Here is a 17,107-nt window from a genome sequence, read left to right as displayed (position 1 = left end):
AGGAGTCGGGTAGTTGAGGGGGGAATTGGGGGGCTCAGTGTGTGCTTGGAGCGGTCAGTTGTGTAGTAATGCAGGATTTAGATTGGGGCCTTTCTGTCTAACATTTCCAAGGTAACTATCCAGGTAAGTGAGTCAGAACTGTCCACAGTTTCCAACTCTAACTCAGAGTTGGAGACTTTGTTGGAGGGTCCCGAGGAGCAGGAGAATTTCCCATCAGAAGTTCAAACCTCCTGGGCAATTCCCACAGAATCAGTGTGTTGGGACTTCTGAGGTGTCCCATAGCGTATCTTCCAGGGTATGTCTGGTCCCCAGCTATCTGGGGATCAGAAGATTTGAGTCATTATGTTTATGTTGCTCTGGTTGTTGCTATCTCCTCATAGTTTCCTCCATAGTATGTTTGGGTGCATATCATCCACACCTGCTTTTATCCTTTATTAGTTTTGCTAGTTTGTCAATTATTTTCTCCCTTTCTATCTCAACAGTATTAATATTCCTTTTAGGGTCATCTTCTAGTGAAGTGTGTGTTTAATTATCTTCTTCAGTAAAAACTGGTCTGAAATAGTTGTTCAGTGTCACTACCACTTCTCTATCATTACCTGTGAGTTTATCTTTAGTGGTCCTGTCCTTACTTTAATTTTCCTTTTATTGGCCTGAATTTTACATTGTTCGAGTGGGCATGCGCCCGACCCGAAAGAGCATGAAATTATGCAAGAAGACGTTGGGTGAGTCTCCCACATGGTGTGATATTTTGCTGAGCTGACTGCGTGGCAGTTGGAAGCGTGCCTGTCGACAATTAAGCGGGAAATAAGCCCATTAAGGAGTCCATTGAAAGCGATTTTACATGGCCTGTCCATTTTTATGGTTGGCGGATGGGCCAATCGGCCTGGTGCGCTTCACGTTTTTGCTACAACCTCGATCCAGGGTGGGATGAAATGTCCGGGGTAGAATATAATAGAAAGAGATGTCTGGCGACTGAGGTTTTTTGAGTTCTGTTGTCAGCTGCTTGAATGTGCTGCATAGGCGCAGTTTGCTGCATTTTCTCCTTCTCATTTAATTTGTACAGGTCTGCAGCTCCCTGAGGCAGCTCTGCAGCAGCTGTCTGCCTTCGGGGAGCTTGTTAGAAGTGCCCACCCGCACCCTCATTTTTCTCAGCATCCGCCCTCTTCCCGCCCAGCCTATCACATTGCGCGTTTTATGCTGGCTGCCCATAATTGGTCAAGATGGGACAAGATTCTGAAGCAATTCTTTTCTTGTTAGGTCTTTTATGTTGAGTGAGGAAGGATTCCTATATACAATGTAAAAGTTGAATTCCCTTTTTTACTTTGATTGCATCTTCATGCCAGTTTATTTGAGGGCAGCTAAAATCACCCATGATTGTTGTTCTATGCCTTTTACTTACCTTGTGGACTTGTCTAGCTATTTCCCCCTCCAATTCCCTTCCACTATTTGGTGGTCTATAGTACACCCTTATTAGAGTAATGGATCCCTTCCTTTCTTTTGACTTAATCAATATGGATTCAGTTTCTATCTTACTGCTAGTTACGCTGCGGCAAGGAGTGGAGTGAAGTGCCTGGGCTCTCCGCCAGGGCCTCATTCCTCTCAAGTGAGCAGGGGGGATCAAATGGACCTCACAATGTCAGAGAACCAGCAACTAACTGCATCTGGGGTCTCCTCTCAGGGCAATCCTGATGATGTCAGCCTCTCTACCAGTGACACCAGCGCCTCAGTGTGCAGCAGTGACAGAAGAGGCACCAGCCACAGTGCAGGACTCTGTCACTACACCGGAGCCCTCAAGGCCTTGAGCAACCAGATGACAACCGTCAAGGTCAGCACAAGAAAAGGGGCAAAATGTTCAGCAGCCAGCCTGCCTGGGATACTAGGCTAGGGGATAGATCAATAGAGAAGCAGTGGCAGACATTTAAGGGGATATTTCAGAATACTCAGAACAAGTATATTCCTACTATAAAGAAAAATTCTAAGGGGAGGACCCAGCATCCGTGGTTAACTAAAGAAATTAAGGAAAGTATCAAAGTTAAAGAAAAAGCATACAACTGCGCAAAGATGAGTGGCAGGTCAGGTGATTGGTCAGAATATAAAGAACAGCAGAGAGTGGCTAAAAGGTTAATCAGGAGAAAGAAATTAGAGTATGAGAGGAAGCTAGCTAGAAATGTAAAAACGGATAGCAAGAGTTTCTACAGGCATTTAAAAAGAAAAAGAGTAAGTAAAGTGAGTGTTAGTCCTCCAGAGAGTGACAGTGGGGAGTTAATAGTATATAATAAGGAAATAGCAGATGGAATGAACAAATATTTTGCTTCTGTCTTCACTATACAGGATACAAAAAACATTCCAGTAATAGCTGTAAATCAGGAAGTGGAAGGGAGAAAGGAACTTGGTGAAATTACAATCACCAGGGAAACGGTACTGAGCAAATTGATGGAGCTCCGGGCTGACAAGTCTCTGGGTCCTGATGGATTTCATCCTTAGAAGAGGTTGGTAATGAGGGAGTAAATGCATTGGTGTTAATTTTCCAAAATTCACTAGATTCCGGAAAGGTTCCATCAGGCTGGAAAGTAGCAAATATAACCCGTCTATTCAAGAAGGGAGGGAGGCAGAAAACAGGAAATTATAGGCCAGTTAGCTTGACGTCTGTTGTGGGGAAGGAGTTAGAAATGATCATTAAGGAGGTTATAGCCGGGCAATTAGAGAAACTCAAGGTAATTGGAAAGAGTCAGCATTGTTCTGTGAAAGGGAAATTGTGTTTAACCAATTTATTGGAGATATGTGTTGTGAATAAGGGGTAGCCTGTAGATCTACTGTACTTGGATTTCCAGAAGGCATTTGATAAGGTGGCACATCAAAGGTTATTGTGGAAAATAAAAGCTCATGGTGTCGGGGGTAACATATTAGCATGGATAGAAGATTGGCTGGCTGTCAGAAAACAGAGTGTATGCATAAATGGGTCCTTTTCTGATTGGCAGGATGTGATGAGTGGAGTCCCGCATAGGTCTGTGCTGGGGCCTCAACTTTTTACAATTTATATCACTGACTTAGATGAAGGCAGCAAAGGCATGGTAGCTAAATTTGCAGATGACACAAAGATCGGTAGGAAAGTATGTTGTGAAGAGGAAATAAGAAGGTTGCAGATGGACATAGATAGGTTGAGTGAGTGGATAAAAATCTGGCAGATGGAGTTTAATGTAGGAAAATGTGAAGTTGTTCACTTTGGCAGGAAGAGTAAAAAAGCAGAGTATTACTTAAAAGGAGAACAACTGCAGAATTTTGAGCTACAGAGGGATCTAGGTGTTCTTGTGCACAAGTCACAAAAAGTTAGTATGCAGGTACAGCAAGTAATTAAGGAGGCTAAGGGATGCTATCCTTTATTAAGAGAGCATTTGAACATAAAGCTAAGGATGTTATACTTCAGTTGTACAGGGCATTGGTGAGACCACATCTCGAATACTGTGTGTAGTTTTGGGCTCCTTATTTAAGGAAAGATGTAAATGCATTGGAGGCAGTTCAGAGGAGGTTTACTAGATTGATACCTGGAATGAGTGAGCTGTCTTATGAAGAAAGGTTAGACAGCCTAGGCTTGTTTCCATTGGAGTTTAGAAGAGCAAGGGGTGATTGATTGAAGTATACAAGATCCTAAATGGTCTTGACAAGGTGGATGAGGAAAGGATGTTTCTCCTTGTGATTGAGTCCAGAACTAGGGGGCACTGTTTTAAAATTAAGGGTTGCCCTTTTCAGACAGAGATGAGGAGAAATTTTTTTCTCTGAGAGAATTGTCCAACTTTGGAACTCACTATCTCCGAAGGTGGTGGAGGCGGGGGCCATTGAATAGTTTTAAGGCAAAGGTCGATAGATTCTTGTTAGGCAAGGAAATCAAACATTAACGGAGGTAGATGGGGATGTGGAATTCGAAACACATGCAGATCAGCAATGATCTAATTGAATGGCAAAGCAGACTCAAGGGAGCGAATGGCCTACATCTATTCTTATATTCATATGTTCATATGTCCAGCTGTGTTGCCAGCGATGGGGGAGCACTATGGCACGCTAAGCAGAAAAAATTTAAGAAGACACTTGCGAGACACTTGACACACATGGGTGAGCATGGGTGAGGCTTTCCATTACTTGCCATGTGTTGCAGATGTTTGTCCTGTTTTCTTAATACTTTAGATTGACCTTGAATGGATTTTATTTGGATTTTAGGCTTTGGCTGTGTTAGATCTGTATTAAAGGGCTTCCATCACACTATGGCATTCTGATTATGTATACGACAGAAGATGTTATTTTGTGTGACCTCACTTGTGAAGGTTCTAATGGAGCCCCAACATATGAAGGCTCAAGATGGTGAAAGGGTTTTGCATCTTGGGGGACAAGGCTTTTCCAATGAAGCTCCATGGCCACAGCTTTGTTACATGAAGCACCGCAAAAGCTTCCTGAGTTTCATGGGCACCACATCCCTGGTCGCTGGTCATGTTCAAGGCCTGCCTGAAATACCACCTACTGCTCCTCTGCAGCATCCTCCTCTGAAATCTATTTGAAGGACGTGTTCTATTCTTTCACCTCTTCCTCTACAAGTTCCTCCTCCTCTGTAGCATCAAGTTGTGGAGAGCCCTGCAAACCACGACAATGAAGGAGACTCTTGCTGGTGCACACTGAAGAGCACCACCCGCTCTGTTTCAGCAATGGAACCTCACTGTGGCCCTGATGGCTGCATGGCTCTCATTGTATCTCAGCTCTGCCTCTGTTCTTGGGTCTTCACAGGTGTCTTTAGTCATCTCCTCTTGTTACCCAGAATCCATCAGTCCAATTGCAGTGCCAGCTAGTGAAGAGCCGCAGCACCTGGGAATGTCTTAAGATGTATGAGTCATGACTACTCCCAGGGTACCATACACAGACTTGTAGAATACTTTGCTGGTGGACACACACTGCACATTTAATGAGTCAATCCCTTTGCAATTTATGAAGGATCCTGGCTGGCCTGCAGGTGCCTTAATAGCCACAAGGGTGCAATCTCTATCCTCTGCATGCTGGGGAAACCTGCTTGTTGTATTATGGGTTCTTTAGATGTCTCAACCCAGAAGAAAAAGACAGTAAAAACTGGGAAATAAGAGTACTGGTCCAAACTGTTTTCTCCTTCTGGGAATGATGCGATCTTGAGACTTGTACGTTTGAACATGAACCATTTGTTGTTAATCTTTAACTGTTTACAGATCCCAGGTTACTGTCATGCATGGTGCTGTTACCTCCATGCAGACTGGTTCCAGAGTGTTCTTTCTGGACTGTTCTCTCAACCATGTGACTCTATACATCAGACCGTGGGTAGGGCTATTCTCCAGTCCCATGTTAACCCTTGCTCTGCTGAGCACCTCTGCATTACAATGGCATACAGGCACATGCAATGTCATACAACACTGCTAGGGCACGAAAGCCTCTTGCTGTCTCAGTTTGACCAGCCTTGTCTGTAGCGTAATTTATGAATTCGCCAACTCTCTGGTATAAGGCATTTATAATGACCTTGATGCAGTGGTGTTCTGTGCCCTGTGATAAGCCACAGAGATCCCCAGCCCCTACCTGAAATGACCCTGTGACAAAGAAGTTCAGAGCCAGTGTCACCTTAAGTGTGACCAGTATCAGGTAGCCTACCAAGCAGTTGGTGCTTATCTCTCCCTGCCATCATGTCATAGAGAGCTGTGATGGTCTGACGTGATAAACACAGATGACTAAGGAACTTGATGGTGCTCAGTCAACTGTAGATAGTTGAGCCTCTGCCTATAGACCTGTCCAATGAGGTAAGGTCTTTTGCGTCTTTGCGCCTGGGGACAGTTGGGTCAGCCACATTTTGCAGATGATGCTGCACCAGCTTCCTCATGCGCCTGGTTGGCCAGGTACAGCTGGCCCTGGCCATCTCCCCTCCTCTCCCTCCTCCTGAGTTCCTTTTCACTGGAGGATCCACCTCCATAGTGAACAGTTCCCATGGTCCAAGGTTGTGTCTAGGAACCTTACCTTTCAAGGCTCAGCTGTGTCTGATGGCCACCCTAGGAAACCCTAGTTTCTAACGCCCACCCTTGTTAATTTAGTTCAATGGAAAGTCTCCAAAATAACAATGCTCCACAATCCAGAAGTACAGTTACTGTAGTATTAACTGCTGCCTCCAACCTCTCTCATATTAAGACACATTCTGAAGCTTTTTGAACACACTGTGCTGCACGTACTCACCTGGCAAGAGTTAACCTGACCATTATGTCCATGCAGGGACAGTAAATTGTTCAAAATCACCCAAATTCCAGGTGTATTGGACCTTTAATTATTTCAACAAGCCAATTAACATTTTTTCCAAAACAAGGGTGGTCTCCCGGTTTTGGGGGAGGGTATTAAATTCTGCCCTAACACACATATACAATTAAATGCACAGACGTACAGAGATGCACATAAATCAAGCAATAGGCACTGAAATGAGAAGACACATATATGAACAACTTACGAGGTGAAACTACATATAGAGCAGTATTTGAGTAATAATGCTTAAGAACACTAACCCATGCCTTCCTCAAAGGCTATGTAGTAAACAAAAAGCCCAGCTGGGTGCTCAGCAGCCCGTCGGTACCAGAGTGGGAAATGGTCCATTGTGAAAATGCTATGTCTATCCTGAATCGTGAAGAACTTCCTGTAAAATAACAAAAATGGTCAGAGATTATCTAGACAACAGCCCAAATTTTAATTCAGGGCCTGAGTACAGGTCCTGGGATTCATTAACGTTTCAGGATGTACTCCCATCCAAAGCTCGTAGAAATGTCTAGTTCGTTAATGGGTAAGAATGGGGTTTTGTATAGCCGGAGGTGAAGGGGACAGTCTCTGGCTAAGGTAAGGGATGAGGGAGGAGGCAGTTAATCATGGTCAGAGGAAGAGAAAGGAAGACATGAACAGTGGAGATTCTTTTTCTGCTGTTGTATCGCCTCGCCCACAGGAAACCAAAAAAATAGAAAGAAAGGCAAACTTATGTTCCCCTCTTTGGATTATGATTCCGCCTGCTGTCATGTTTCTCTGGGAAGTCAAAACTGCACACTGCTGCCACAATTGGCAATTGAAATCGCAACTGGGTCTAAATGACATACCCAATAGCAGCTTTTGTGCCATGGCTCAGTGTGTAGCACTCTCACCTCTGAGGCACAAGGTTCCTGGTTTAAGTTCCACTCCAGGCCTTGAGCATAAAAATCAAGTCTGAACTTACAGTGCAGTCCTGAGGGAGCACTGCACTCTCAGAGGTGCCATCTTTTGGATGAGACATTAAATCAAGGCCTCCTCTGCACATGCCTGTGCAGGTGGACGTAAACAATCTCATGGGGCTACTTCAAAACGCAGTGTTCTGGTCAATATTTATCCTTCAATCAACATCACAAAAACAGATTATCTGGTCGTTATCAAATTGCTGTTTGTGGGAGGTGCTGTGTGCATTTTGACCACACAGTTTCCTATATTACAACAGCTACCACACTTCAAAATGTACTTAATTGGCTGTAAAGTGCTTTGAGATGTCTGGTGATCGAGAAAAACACTGGATCCCCAACTGACATTTACGGCCACCTCCTTGACCTTGTTATCTCACATGGCCTTGCTACTCCAATAGTACCAATTGCAGTTAAGGCCATCACTGATCACTTCCTTGCATCATACTCCAGCATCCCTCTTCCGCAACCCAACCCTATCTCTTTCTGTATCTGTCTCTGGAAAAAACTACCCCCAAATTCACTTCCAACTGGACTTTCAAAATCTCAACTGTCTAGCCTCAAGCCCTCCATTCACCACAAGATTTCTGCAGCTCCTGATTTACTCAACTTCACACCACTTTTGATGTCCTAGTCCCCAATTAAACCACTGCTCTCTCTCACCTTGATGGTTATTTTAAGTTCAAGAGAGGCAGACTTGAAAGGATATGGCGGACAACTGGATAAGACATCCACCTGTCTGGGTCACTGAAAATATGATCAGGTCTTTAACAGTCAGAGAGCGTGGGAGGAGCAGCAGGGTCATTAACAGTGAGAGAATTCAAGAGGAGCAGCGGGGTCATTAACAGTGAGAGAGGACAAGAGGAGCAGCAGGGTCATTAACAGTGAGAGAGTACAAGAGGAGCAGTGGGGACATAAAAAGTGAAAGAGAGCGATAGGAGCAGCGGGACCGTTAACAGTGAAAAATCAAGAGGAGTTGTGAGACCTTTAACAGTGAGAGAGTGCGAGAGGAGCAGTGGGGCCATTAACAGTGGGAGCATGTGAGAGGGACAATGGGGCCTTTAACAGTGAGAGAGTACAAGAGGAGAAGTGGAGTCATTAACAGTGAGAAAGGGTGAGAGGAACAGCGTGACCTTTATCAGTGAGAAAATGCGAGAGGAGCAGCGGGACCTTTAACAGTGAGAGATCAAGAGGAGCAGCGGGACATTTAATAGTGAGAGAGTGTGATAGGAGCAGAGGGAGATTTAACAGTGAGAGAGTGCGAAAGGAGCAGAGGGAGCTTTAACAGTGAGAGATCAAGAGGAGCAGCGGGACATTTAATAGTGAGAGAGTGCGAGAGGAGCAGCGGGACTTTAGCAGTGAGAGAGAGCGAGAGGAGCAGAGGGGCCTATAACAGTGAGTGTGTGAGAGGAGAAGCGGGATCTTTAACTATGAGACAGTACGAGAGGAGCAGCGGGGTTTTTAACAGTGAGAGAGTGTGAGAGGAACAGCAGGGCCTTGAACAGTGAGAGAGTGCGAGAGGGGCAGAGGGGTCTTTAACAGTGAGAGAGCAAAAGGAGAAGTGGGGTCCTTAACAGTGAGAAAGTGCGAGAGGAGCAGCGGGGCCATTGACAGCAAGAGAATGTGAGAGGAGCAGCAGGACCTTTAGCAGTGAGAGAGTGCGAGAGGAGAAGGGGGTTAATAAAAAATGAAAGAGAGCGGTAGAAGCAGCGGGACCTTTAACAGTGAGAGATCAAGAGGAGCAGCGGGATCTTTAACAGTGAGAGAGAGTGAGAGGAGCAGAGGGGCCTTTAACAGTGAGAGAGAGCGAGAGGAGCAGCGGGACCGTTAACAGTGAGAGATCAAGAGGAGTTGTGGGACCTTTAACAGTGAGGGAGTGCGAGAGGAGCAGTGGGGCCATTAACAGTGGGAGAGTACAAGAGGAGAAGTGGGGTCATTAACAGTGAGAAAGGGTGAGAGGAACAGCGTGACCTTTAACAGTGAGAAAATGTGAGAGGAGCAGCGGGACCTTTAACAGTGAGAGATCAAGAGGAGCAGTGGGACACTTAATAGTGAGAGAGTGTAATAGGAGCAGAGGGAGTTTTAACAGTGAGAGAGTGCGAGAGGAGCAGAGGGAGCTTTAACAGTGAGAGATCAAGAGGAGCAGCGGGACATTTAATAGTGAGAGAGTGTGATAGGAGCAGAGGGAGTTTTAACAGTGAGAGAGTGCGAGAGGAGCAGAGGGAGCTTTAACAGTGAGAGATCAAGAGGAGCAGCGGGACACTTAATAGTGAGAGAGTGTGATAGGAGCAGAGGGAGTTTTAACAGTGAGAGAGTGTGAGAGGAGCAGAGGGAGCTTTAACAGTGAGAGATCAAGAGGAGCAGCGGGACATTTAATAGTGAGAGAGTGCGAGAGGAGCAGCGGGACTTTAGCAGTGAGAGAGAGCGAGAGGAGCAGAGGGGCCTATAACAGTGAATGTGTGAGAGGAGAAGCGGGATCTTTAACTGTGAGAGAGCGTGAGAGGAGCAGCGGGGTTTTTAACAGTGAGAGAGAGTAAGAGGTGAAGGGGGACCTTTAACAGTGAGAGAGTGCAAGGGGAGAAATGGGATCTTTAACAGTGAAAAAGTGCAAGAGGACCAGAGTGACCTTTAACTGCGAGAGAGTACGGGAGGAACAATGGGACCCTTAACAGTGAGAGAGTGTGAGAGGAGCAGCGGGGCCTATAACAGTGAGTGTGCGAGAGGAGAAGCGGAAGCGGGATCTTTAACTATGAGACAGTGCGAGAGGAGCAGCGGGGTTTTTAACAGTGAGAGACTGTGAGAGGAACAGCAGCGCCTTGAACAGTGAAAGAGTGCAAGAGGGGCAGAGGGGTCTTTAACAGTGAGAGAGCAAAAGGAGAAGTGGGGTCCTTAACAGTGAGAAAGTGCGAGAGGAGCAGCGGGGCCATTGACAGCAAGAGAATGTGAGAGGAGCAGCAGGACCTTTAGCAGTGACAGAGTGAGAGGAGCAACGGGAGCTTTAACATTGAGGAGCAGCGGGGTCATAAAAAGTGAGAGAGTGATAGAAACAGAGGGGCCATTAACAGTGAGAGAGTGCGAGAGGAACAGCGGGGCCATTAATAGATAGAGAAGAAGAGGAGCAGCGGGACCTTTAACAGTGAGAGAATGTGAGAGGAGCAGCGGGACCTTTAACAGTGAGAGAGTGCGAGAGGAGAAGGGAGTTAATAAAAAATGAAAGAGAGCGGTAGAAGCAGCGGGACCTTTAACAGTGAGAGATCAAGAGGAGCAGCAGGATCTTTAACAGTGAGAGAGTGCGAGAGGAGAAGTGGGACGTTTAACAATGAGAGAGTGCGAGAGGAGGCGAACGGCCTTTAACAGTGAGAGAGTGCGAGAGGAGAAGTGGGACGTTTAACACTGAGAGAGTGCGAGAGGAACAGCAGAACCTTTAACAGTGAGGGAGTGTGAGAGGAGCAGTGAGGAACTTTAACAGTGAGAGAGTGCGGGATGAGCAGAGGGGGGTTTAACAGTGAGAAAGTGCGAGAGGAGCAGCAGGACCTTTAACATTGAGAGAGCGGGAGGAGCAGCAGGATCTTTAACAGTGAGAGAGCGAGATGAGCAGCAGGACCTTTATCAGTGAGAGAATGCCAGAGGAGCAGTGGGAGATCATTGACAGTGAGAGAGGGTGAGAGGAGCTGAGGGGCCATTAACAGTGAGGGAGTGCGAGAGGAGCAGAGGGGCCTTTATCAGTGAGAGAGTGTGAGAGGAGGAGTGCGACCTTTAATAGTGAGAGAGTTCGAGAGGAGCAGCAGGACCTTTAACTGTGAGAGAGTGCGAGAGGAGCAGAGGGGCCTTTATCAGTGAGAGAGTGTGAGAGGAGGAGCGCGACATTTAATAGTGAGAGAGTTCGAGAGCAGCAGCGGGGTCATTAACAGTGAGGGAGTGCGAGAGGAGCAGCAGAACGTTTAACAGTGAGGGAGTGCGAGAGGAACAGCAGAACCTTTAACAGTGAGGGAGTGCGAGAGGAGCAGTGCGGAACTTTAACAGTGAGGGAGTGCGAGAGGAACAGCAGAACGTTTAACAGTGAGGGAGTGCGAGAGGAGTAGTGAGGAACTTTAACAGTGAGATAGTGTGAGAGGAGCAGAGGGAGATCATTGACAGTGAGAGAGGGTGAGAGGAGCAGCGGGAGCTTTAACAGTGAGAGAGCGAGATGAGCAGCAGGACCTTTATCAGTGAGAGAGTGACAAGGGAGCAGTGGGAGATCATTGACAGTGAGAGAGGGTGAGAGGAGCAGCGGGGCCATTAACAGTGAGGGAGTGCGAGAGGAGCAGTGGGGCCTTTAACAGAGAGAAAGGGTGAGAGGAGCAGCGGGGTCATTAAGAGTGAGAAAGTGCGAGAGGAGCAGGGGGGCCTTTATCAGTGAGAGAGAGCGAGAGGAGCAGCGGGGTCATTAAGAGTGAGAAAGTGCGAGAGGAGCAGAGGGGCCTTTATCAGTGAGAGAGTGCGAGAGGAGCAGCGGGGTCATTAAGAGTGAGAAAGTGCGAGAGGAGCAGAGGGGCCTTTAACTGTGAGAGAGAGCGAGAGGAGGAGCACAACCTTTAATAGTGAGAGAGTTCGAGAGGAGCAGCAGGGTCATTAACAGTGAGAGAGAGCGAGAGGAGCAGTGGGGCCTTTTACCGAGTGAGAATGAGAGAGAAGCAGCAGGGTCAAAAACAGTGAGAGAGTGCGAGAGGAGAAGTGGGACGTTTAATAATGAGAGAGTGCGAGAGGAGGCGAACGGCCTTTAACAGTGAGAGAGTGCGAGAGGAGAAGTGGGACGTTTAACACTGAGAGAGTGCGAGAGGAACAGCAGAACCTTTAACAGTGAGGGAGTGCGAGAGGAGCAGTGAGGAACTTTAACAGTGAGAGAGTGCAGGATGAGCAGAGGGGGGTTTAACAGTGAGAAAGTGCGAGAGGAGCAGCGGAACCTTTAATATTAAGAGAACGAGAGGAGCAGTGGGGCCATTAACAGTGAGAGAGTGCAAGAGGAGCAGTGGGGCCTTTCAGCAAATGAGAGTGAGAGAGAAGCAGCAGGGTCATAAAGAGTGACAGAGAACGAGAGGAGCAGCGTGGCATTTAACGGTGAGAGAGTGCGAGAGGAGCAGAGGGGGGTTTAACATTGAGAGAGTGCGAGAGGAGCAGTGGAATCTTTAACAGTGAGAGAACGAGAGGAGCAGGGGGGCCTTTAACAGTGAGGGACTGCAAGAGGAGCAGCGGGACATTTAACAATGAGAGAACGAGAGGAGTAGCGGGACTTCTAACAGTGAGGGAGTGCGAGAGGAGCAGCAGAAACTTTAATAGTGAGGGAGTGCGAGAGGAGCAGCGGGTGCTTTAACTGCGAGTGAACGAGAGGAGCACCAGGGCCTTTAACAGTGAGAGAACGAGGGTAGCAGTGTGGCCTTTAAAAGTGAGACAGTGCGAGAGGAGCAGCGGGACCTTTAACAGTGAGAGAACGAAAGGTGCAGTGGGACCTTTAAGAGTGAGAGAACGAGATGAGCAGTGGGACCTTTAACAGTGAGAGAACGAGAGGAGCAGTGGGACCTTTAACAGTGAGAGAACGAGAGGAGCAGTGGGACCTTTAACAGTGAGAGAACGAGAGGAGCAGCGGGACCTTTAACATTGACGGAGTGTGAGAGGAGCAGCTGAACCTTTAACAGTGAGAGAGTACGAGAGGAGTAGCTGGACCTTTAACAGTGAGGGCTTGTGAGAGTAGAAGAGGGGGATTTAACAATGAGAGAGTGCAAGAGGAGCAGAGGGGTGTTTAACAGTGAGAGATTTGAGACAGGAGCAGCAGAACCTTTATCAGTGAGGAAGTGCGAGAGGAGCAGAGGGGCCTTTAACAGTGAGACAGAGCAAGAGGAGAAGCGGGGACTTTAACAGTAAAAGAGTGTGAGAGGGGCAGTGGGACCTTTAACAATGAGAGAGAGGAGCAGCTGAGCCATTAACAATGAGAGAGTGCGAGAGGAGCAGCGGGACCTTTAACACTGAGAGTGCGAGAGGAGTAGAGGGGGGTTTAACAGTGAGAGAGTGCGAGAGGAGCAGCGGGACCTTTAACAGTGAGAGAGTGCGAGAGGAGCAGTGGGACCTTTAACAGTGAGAGAGTGCGAGAAGAGCAGTGAGGAACTTTAACAGTGAGAGTGTGCGAGAGGAGCAGTGAGGAACTTTAACAGTGAAGGAGTGCGAGAGGAGCAGCGGGACCTTTAACAGTGAGAGAGTGCGAGAGGAGCAGCGGGACCTTTAACAGTGAGAGAGTGCGAGAGGAGCAGTGGGACCTTTAACAGTGAGAGAGTGCGAGAGGAGCAGTGGGAACTTTAACAGTGAGGGAGTGTGAGAGGAGCAGTGAGGAACTTTAACAGTGAGGGAGTGTGAGAGGAGCAGTGGGACCTTTAATAGTGAGAGAGTGCGAGAGGAGCAGCAGAACCTTTAACAGTGAGAGAGTGCGAGAGGAGCAGCAGAGCCTTTAACAGTGAGAGAGTGCGAGAGGAGCAGAGGGAGGTTTAACAGTGAGAGAGTGTGAGAGGAGCAGCGGGAGCTTTAACAGTGAGAGAGCGAGAGGAGCAGCAGTGTTGTCGACAGTGAGAGAATGTGAGAGGAGCAGCAGGGTCATTAACAGTGAGAGAGAGCGAGAGGAAAAGTGGGGCCTTTTACCTAGTGAGAATGAGAGAGAAGCAGCAGGGTCATAAACAGTGAGAGAGAATGAGAGGAGCAGCGTGGCATTTTACCGACAGAGTGCGAGAGGAGCAGCGGGAGCTTTAATATTGAGAGAACGAGAGGAGCAGCGGGGCCATTAACAGTGAGAGAGTGTAAGAGGAGCAACAGGAACTTTAACAGTTAGCAAGTGTGAGAAGGGCAGCAGGATCATTAACAGCGAGAGAGTGCAAGAGGAACAGTGGGGCCTTTTACCGAATGAGAGTGAGAAGAAAGCAGCAGGGTCATAAAGAGTGACACAGAACGAGAGGAGCAGCGTGGCATTTAACGGTGAGAGAGTGCGAGAGGAGCAGAGGGGGGTTTAACATTGAGGGACTGCGAGAGGAGCAGAGAGGGGTTTAACAGTGAAAGAGTGCGAGAGGAGCAGCGAGACCTTTAACAGTGAGGGACTGCGAGAGGAGCAGAGGGGGGTTTAACAATGAGAGAGTGCGAGAGGAGCAGCAGAGCCTTAAACAGTGAGAGAGTGCGAGAGGAGCAGTGGGACCTTTAATATTGAGGGAGTGCGAGAGGAGCAGCGGAGCCTTTAACAGTGAGAGAGTGCGAGAGGAGCAGCGGGGTCATTAAGAGTGAGAAAGTGCGAGGAGAGCAGAGGGGCCTTTAACAGTGAGTGAGTGTGAGAGGGGGGTTTAACAATGAGAGAGTGCGAGGGGAGCAGAGGGGGGTTTAACAGTGAGGAAGTGTGAGAGCAGCAGCAGAACCTTAAACAGTGAGAGGGTGTGAAAGGAGCAGCGGGACCTTTAACAGTGAGAGAGAGCGAAAGGAGCAGCAGGACCTTTAACAGTGAGTGAACGAGAGGAGCAGCGGGGTCATTAACCGTGAGAGAACGAGAGGAGCAGTGTGGCCTTTAGCAGTGAGAGAGTGTGAGAGGAGCAGCGGGAGCTTTAACAGTGAGGGAGTGTGAGAGGAGCAGTGTGGCCTTTAACAGTGAGAGTGCAAGAGGAGCAGCGGGAGCTTTAACAGTGAGAGTGTGAGAGGAGCAGCAGAACCATTTACAGCGACACAGTGGGAGAGGAGCAGTGTGGCCTTTAACAGTGAGTGAACGAGAGGAGCAGTGGGACTTTAACAGCGAGAGAGTGCAAGAGGTGCAACCGAACCTTTAACAGTGGAGAGTGTGAGAGAAGCAGCAGGACATTTAATAGTGAGAGAGTGTGAGAGGATCAGTGGTGCCTTTTACCGAGAGACAGTGTAAGAGGAGCAGCAGGGTCATAAACAGTGAGACTGAGACTGAGGAACAGTAGGGCCTATTGCCAAGAGAGAGTGTGAGAGGTCAGCGGAGCCATTAACAGTGAGAGAGCGAGAGGAGCAGCGGGACCTTTAACAGTGAGAGGACGAGAGGAGCAGCGAGACCTTTAACAGTGAGAGTGCGAAAGGAGCAGCAGGACCTTTAATAGTGAGAGAGTGTGAGAGGATCAGTGATGCCTTTTACCGAGAGACAGTGTGAAAGGAGCAGCGGGATCTTTAACAGTGAGACTGAGACTGAGGAACAGTAGGGCCTATTGCCAAGAGAGAGTGTGAGAGGTCAGCGGAGCCATTAACAGTGAGAGAGCGAGAGGAGCAGCTGAGCCATTAACAGTGAAAGAACGAGAGGAGCAGTGTGGCCTTTAACAGTGAGAGTGCGAAAGGAGCAGCGGGACCTTTAACAGTGAGAGTGAACGAGAAGAGCAGTGTGGCCTTTAACAGTGTTTCAGTGCGAGAGGAGGAGTGTGGCCTTTAACAGTGAGAGAGTGCGAGAGGAGCAGTGGGACCTTTAAGAGTGAGTGAACGAGAGGAGCAGTGTGGCCTTTAACAGTGTTTCAGTGCGAGAGGAGCAGTGTGACCTTTAACAGTGTGACAGTGCGAGAGGAGCAGCGGTCCCTTTAACAGTGAGAGAACGAGAGAGCAGTGGGACCTTTAACAGTGAGAGAACGAGAGGAGCATTGGGACCTTTAACAATGAGAGAACGAGAGGAGCATTGGGACCTTTAACAATGAGAGAACGAGAGGAGCAGTGGGACCTTTAACAGTGAGAGAACGAGAGGAGCAGTGTGGCCTTTAACAGTGAGAGAGCGAGAGGAGCAGCGAGACCTTTAACAGTGAGAGAACGAGAGGAGCAGCGGTCCCTTTAACAGTGAGTGAACGAGAGGAGCAGCGAGACCTTTAACAGTGAGAGAACGAGAGGAGCAGCAGGACCTTTAACAGTGGGAGTACGAGAGGAGCAGTGGGACTTTAACAGTGAGAGAACGAGAGGAGCATTGGGACCTTTAACAATGAGAGAACGAGAGGAGCAGTGGGACCTTTAACAGTGAGAGAGCAAGAGGAGCAGTGTGGCCTTTAACAGTGAGAGAGCAAGAGGAGCAGTGATACCTTTAACAGTGAGAGAACGAGGGGAGCAGCGGTCCCTTTAACAGTGAGTGAACGAGAGGAGCAGCGAGACCTTTAACAGTGAGAGAACGAGAGGAGCAGCAGGACCTTAAACAGTGAGAGAATGAGAGGAGCAGTGTGGCCTTTAACAGTGTTTAAGTGCGAGAGGAGCAGTGTGGCCTTTAACAGTGTGACAGTGAGAGAGGAGCCGCGGTCCCTTTAACAGTGAGAGAGTGTGAGAGGTGCAGCCAAACCTTTAATAGTGAGAGAGTGCGAGAGGAGCAGCAGGACCTTTAACAATGTGACAGTGCAAGAGGAGCAGCGGTCCCTTTAACAGAGAGAGAACGAGAGGAGCAGCAGGGCCATTAACAGTGAAAGAACGAGAGGAGCAGTGTGGCCTTTAACAGTGTTTAAGTGCGAGAGGAGCAGTGTGGCCTTTAACAGTGTGACAGTGCGAGAGGAGCAGCAGTCCCTTTAACAGTGTGACAGTGCGTGAGGAGCCGTGGTCCCTTTAACAGTGGGAGAACGAGAGGAGCAGTGGGACTTTAACAGTGAGAGAGTACAAGAGGTGCAGCCAAACCTTTAACAGTGAGAGAGTGCGAGAGGAGCAGCAGGACCTTTAATAGTGAGAGAGTGCGAGAGGAGCAGCAGGACCTTTAACAGCAGGGGCATTATCAGTGAGAGAGAGTGAGAGAAGCAGCAGGGTCATTAACAGTGAGAGAACGAGAGGAGCAGTGTGGCCTTTAACAGTGTTTGAGTGCGAGAGGAGCAGTGTGGCCTTTAACAGTGTGACAGTGCGAGAGAGCAGCGGTC

At 48.1% G+C, this 17,107-nt stretch overlaps 1 protein-coding gene across 2 annotated transcripts in view; it reads right to left on the bottom strand.

Annotated features, from left to right (window-relative positions):
• The window catches only part of cacna2d4a (calcium channel, voltage-dependent, alpha 2/delta subunit 4a), a 718,409-nt gene that overhangs the window by 344,416 nt on the left and 356,886 nt on the right, over positions 1 to 17,107 (bottom strand). For both annotated transcript variants that reach the window (XM_078568258.1, XM_078568257.1), the window contains exon 25: positions 6,546 to 6,673. In XM_078568258.1, the coding sequence (XP_078424384.1) occupies positions 6,546 to 6,673 (128 nt within the window). The remainder of the gene's footprint in view (positions 1 to 6,545; positions 6,674 to 17,107) is intronic.

Source organism: Cetorhinus maximus, chromosome 22 (genome assembly GCF_964194155.1).
Source record: "Cetorhinus maximus chromosome 22, sCetMax3.hap1.1, whole genome shotgun sequence".
Classification (NCBI taxonomy): domain Eukaryota; kingdom Metazoa; phylum Chordata; class Chondrichthyes; order Lamniformes; family Cetorhinidae; genus Cetorhinus; species Cetorhinus maximus.
This window is presented reverse-complemented; position numbering and strand designations above follow the sequence as displayed.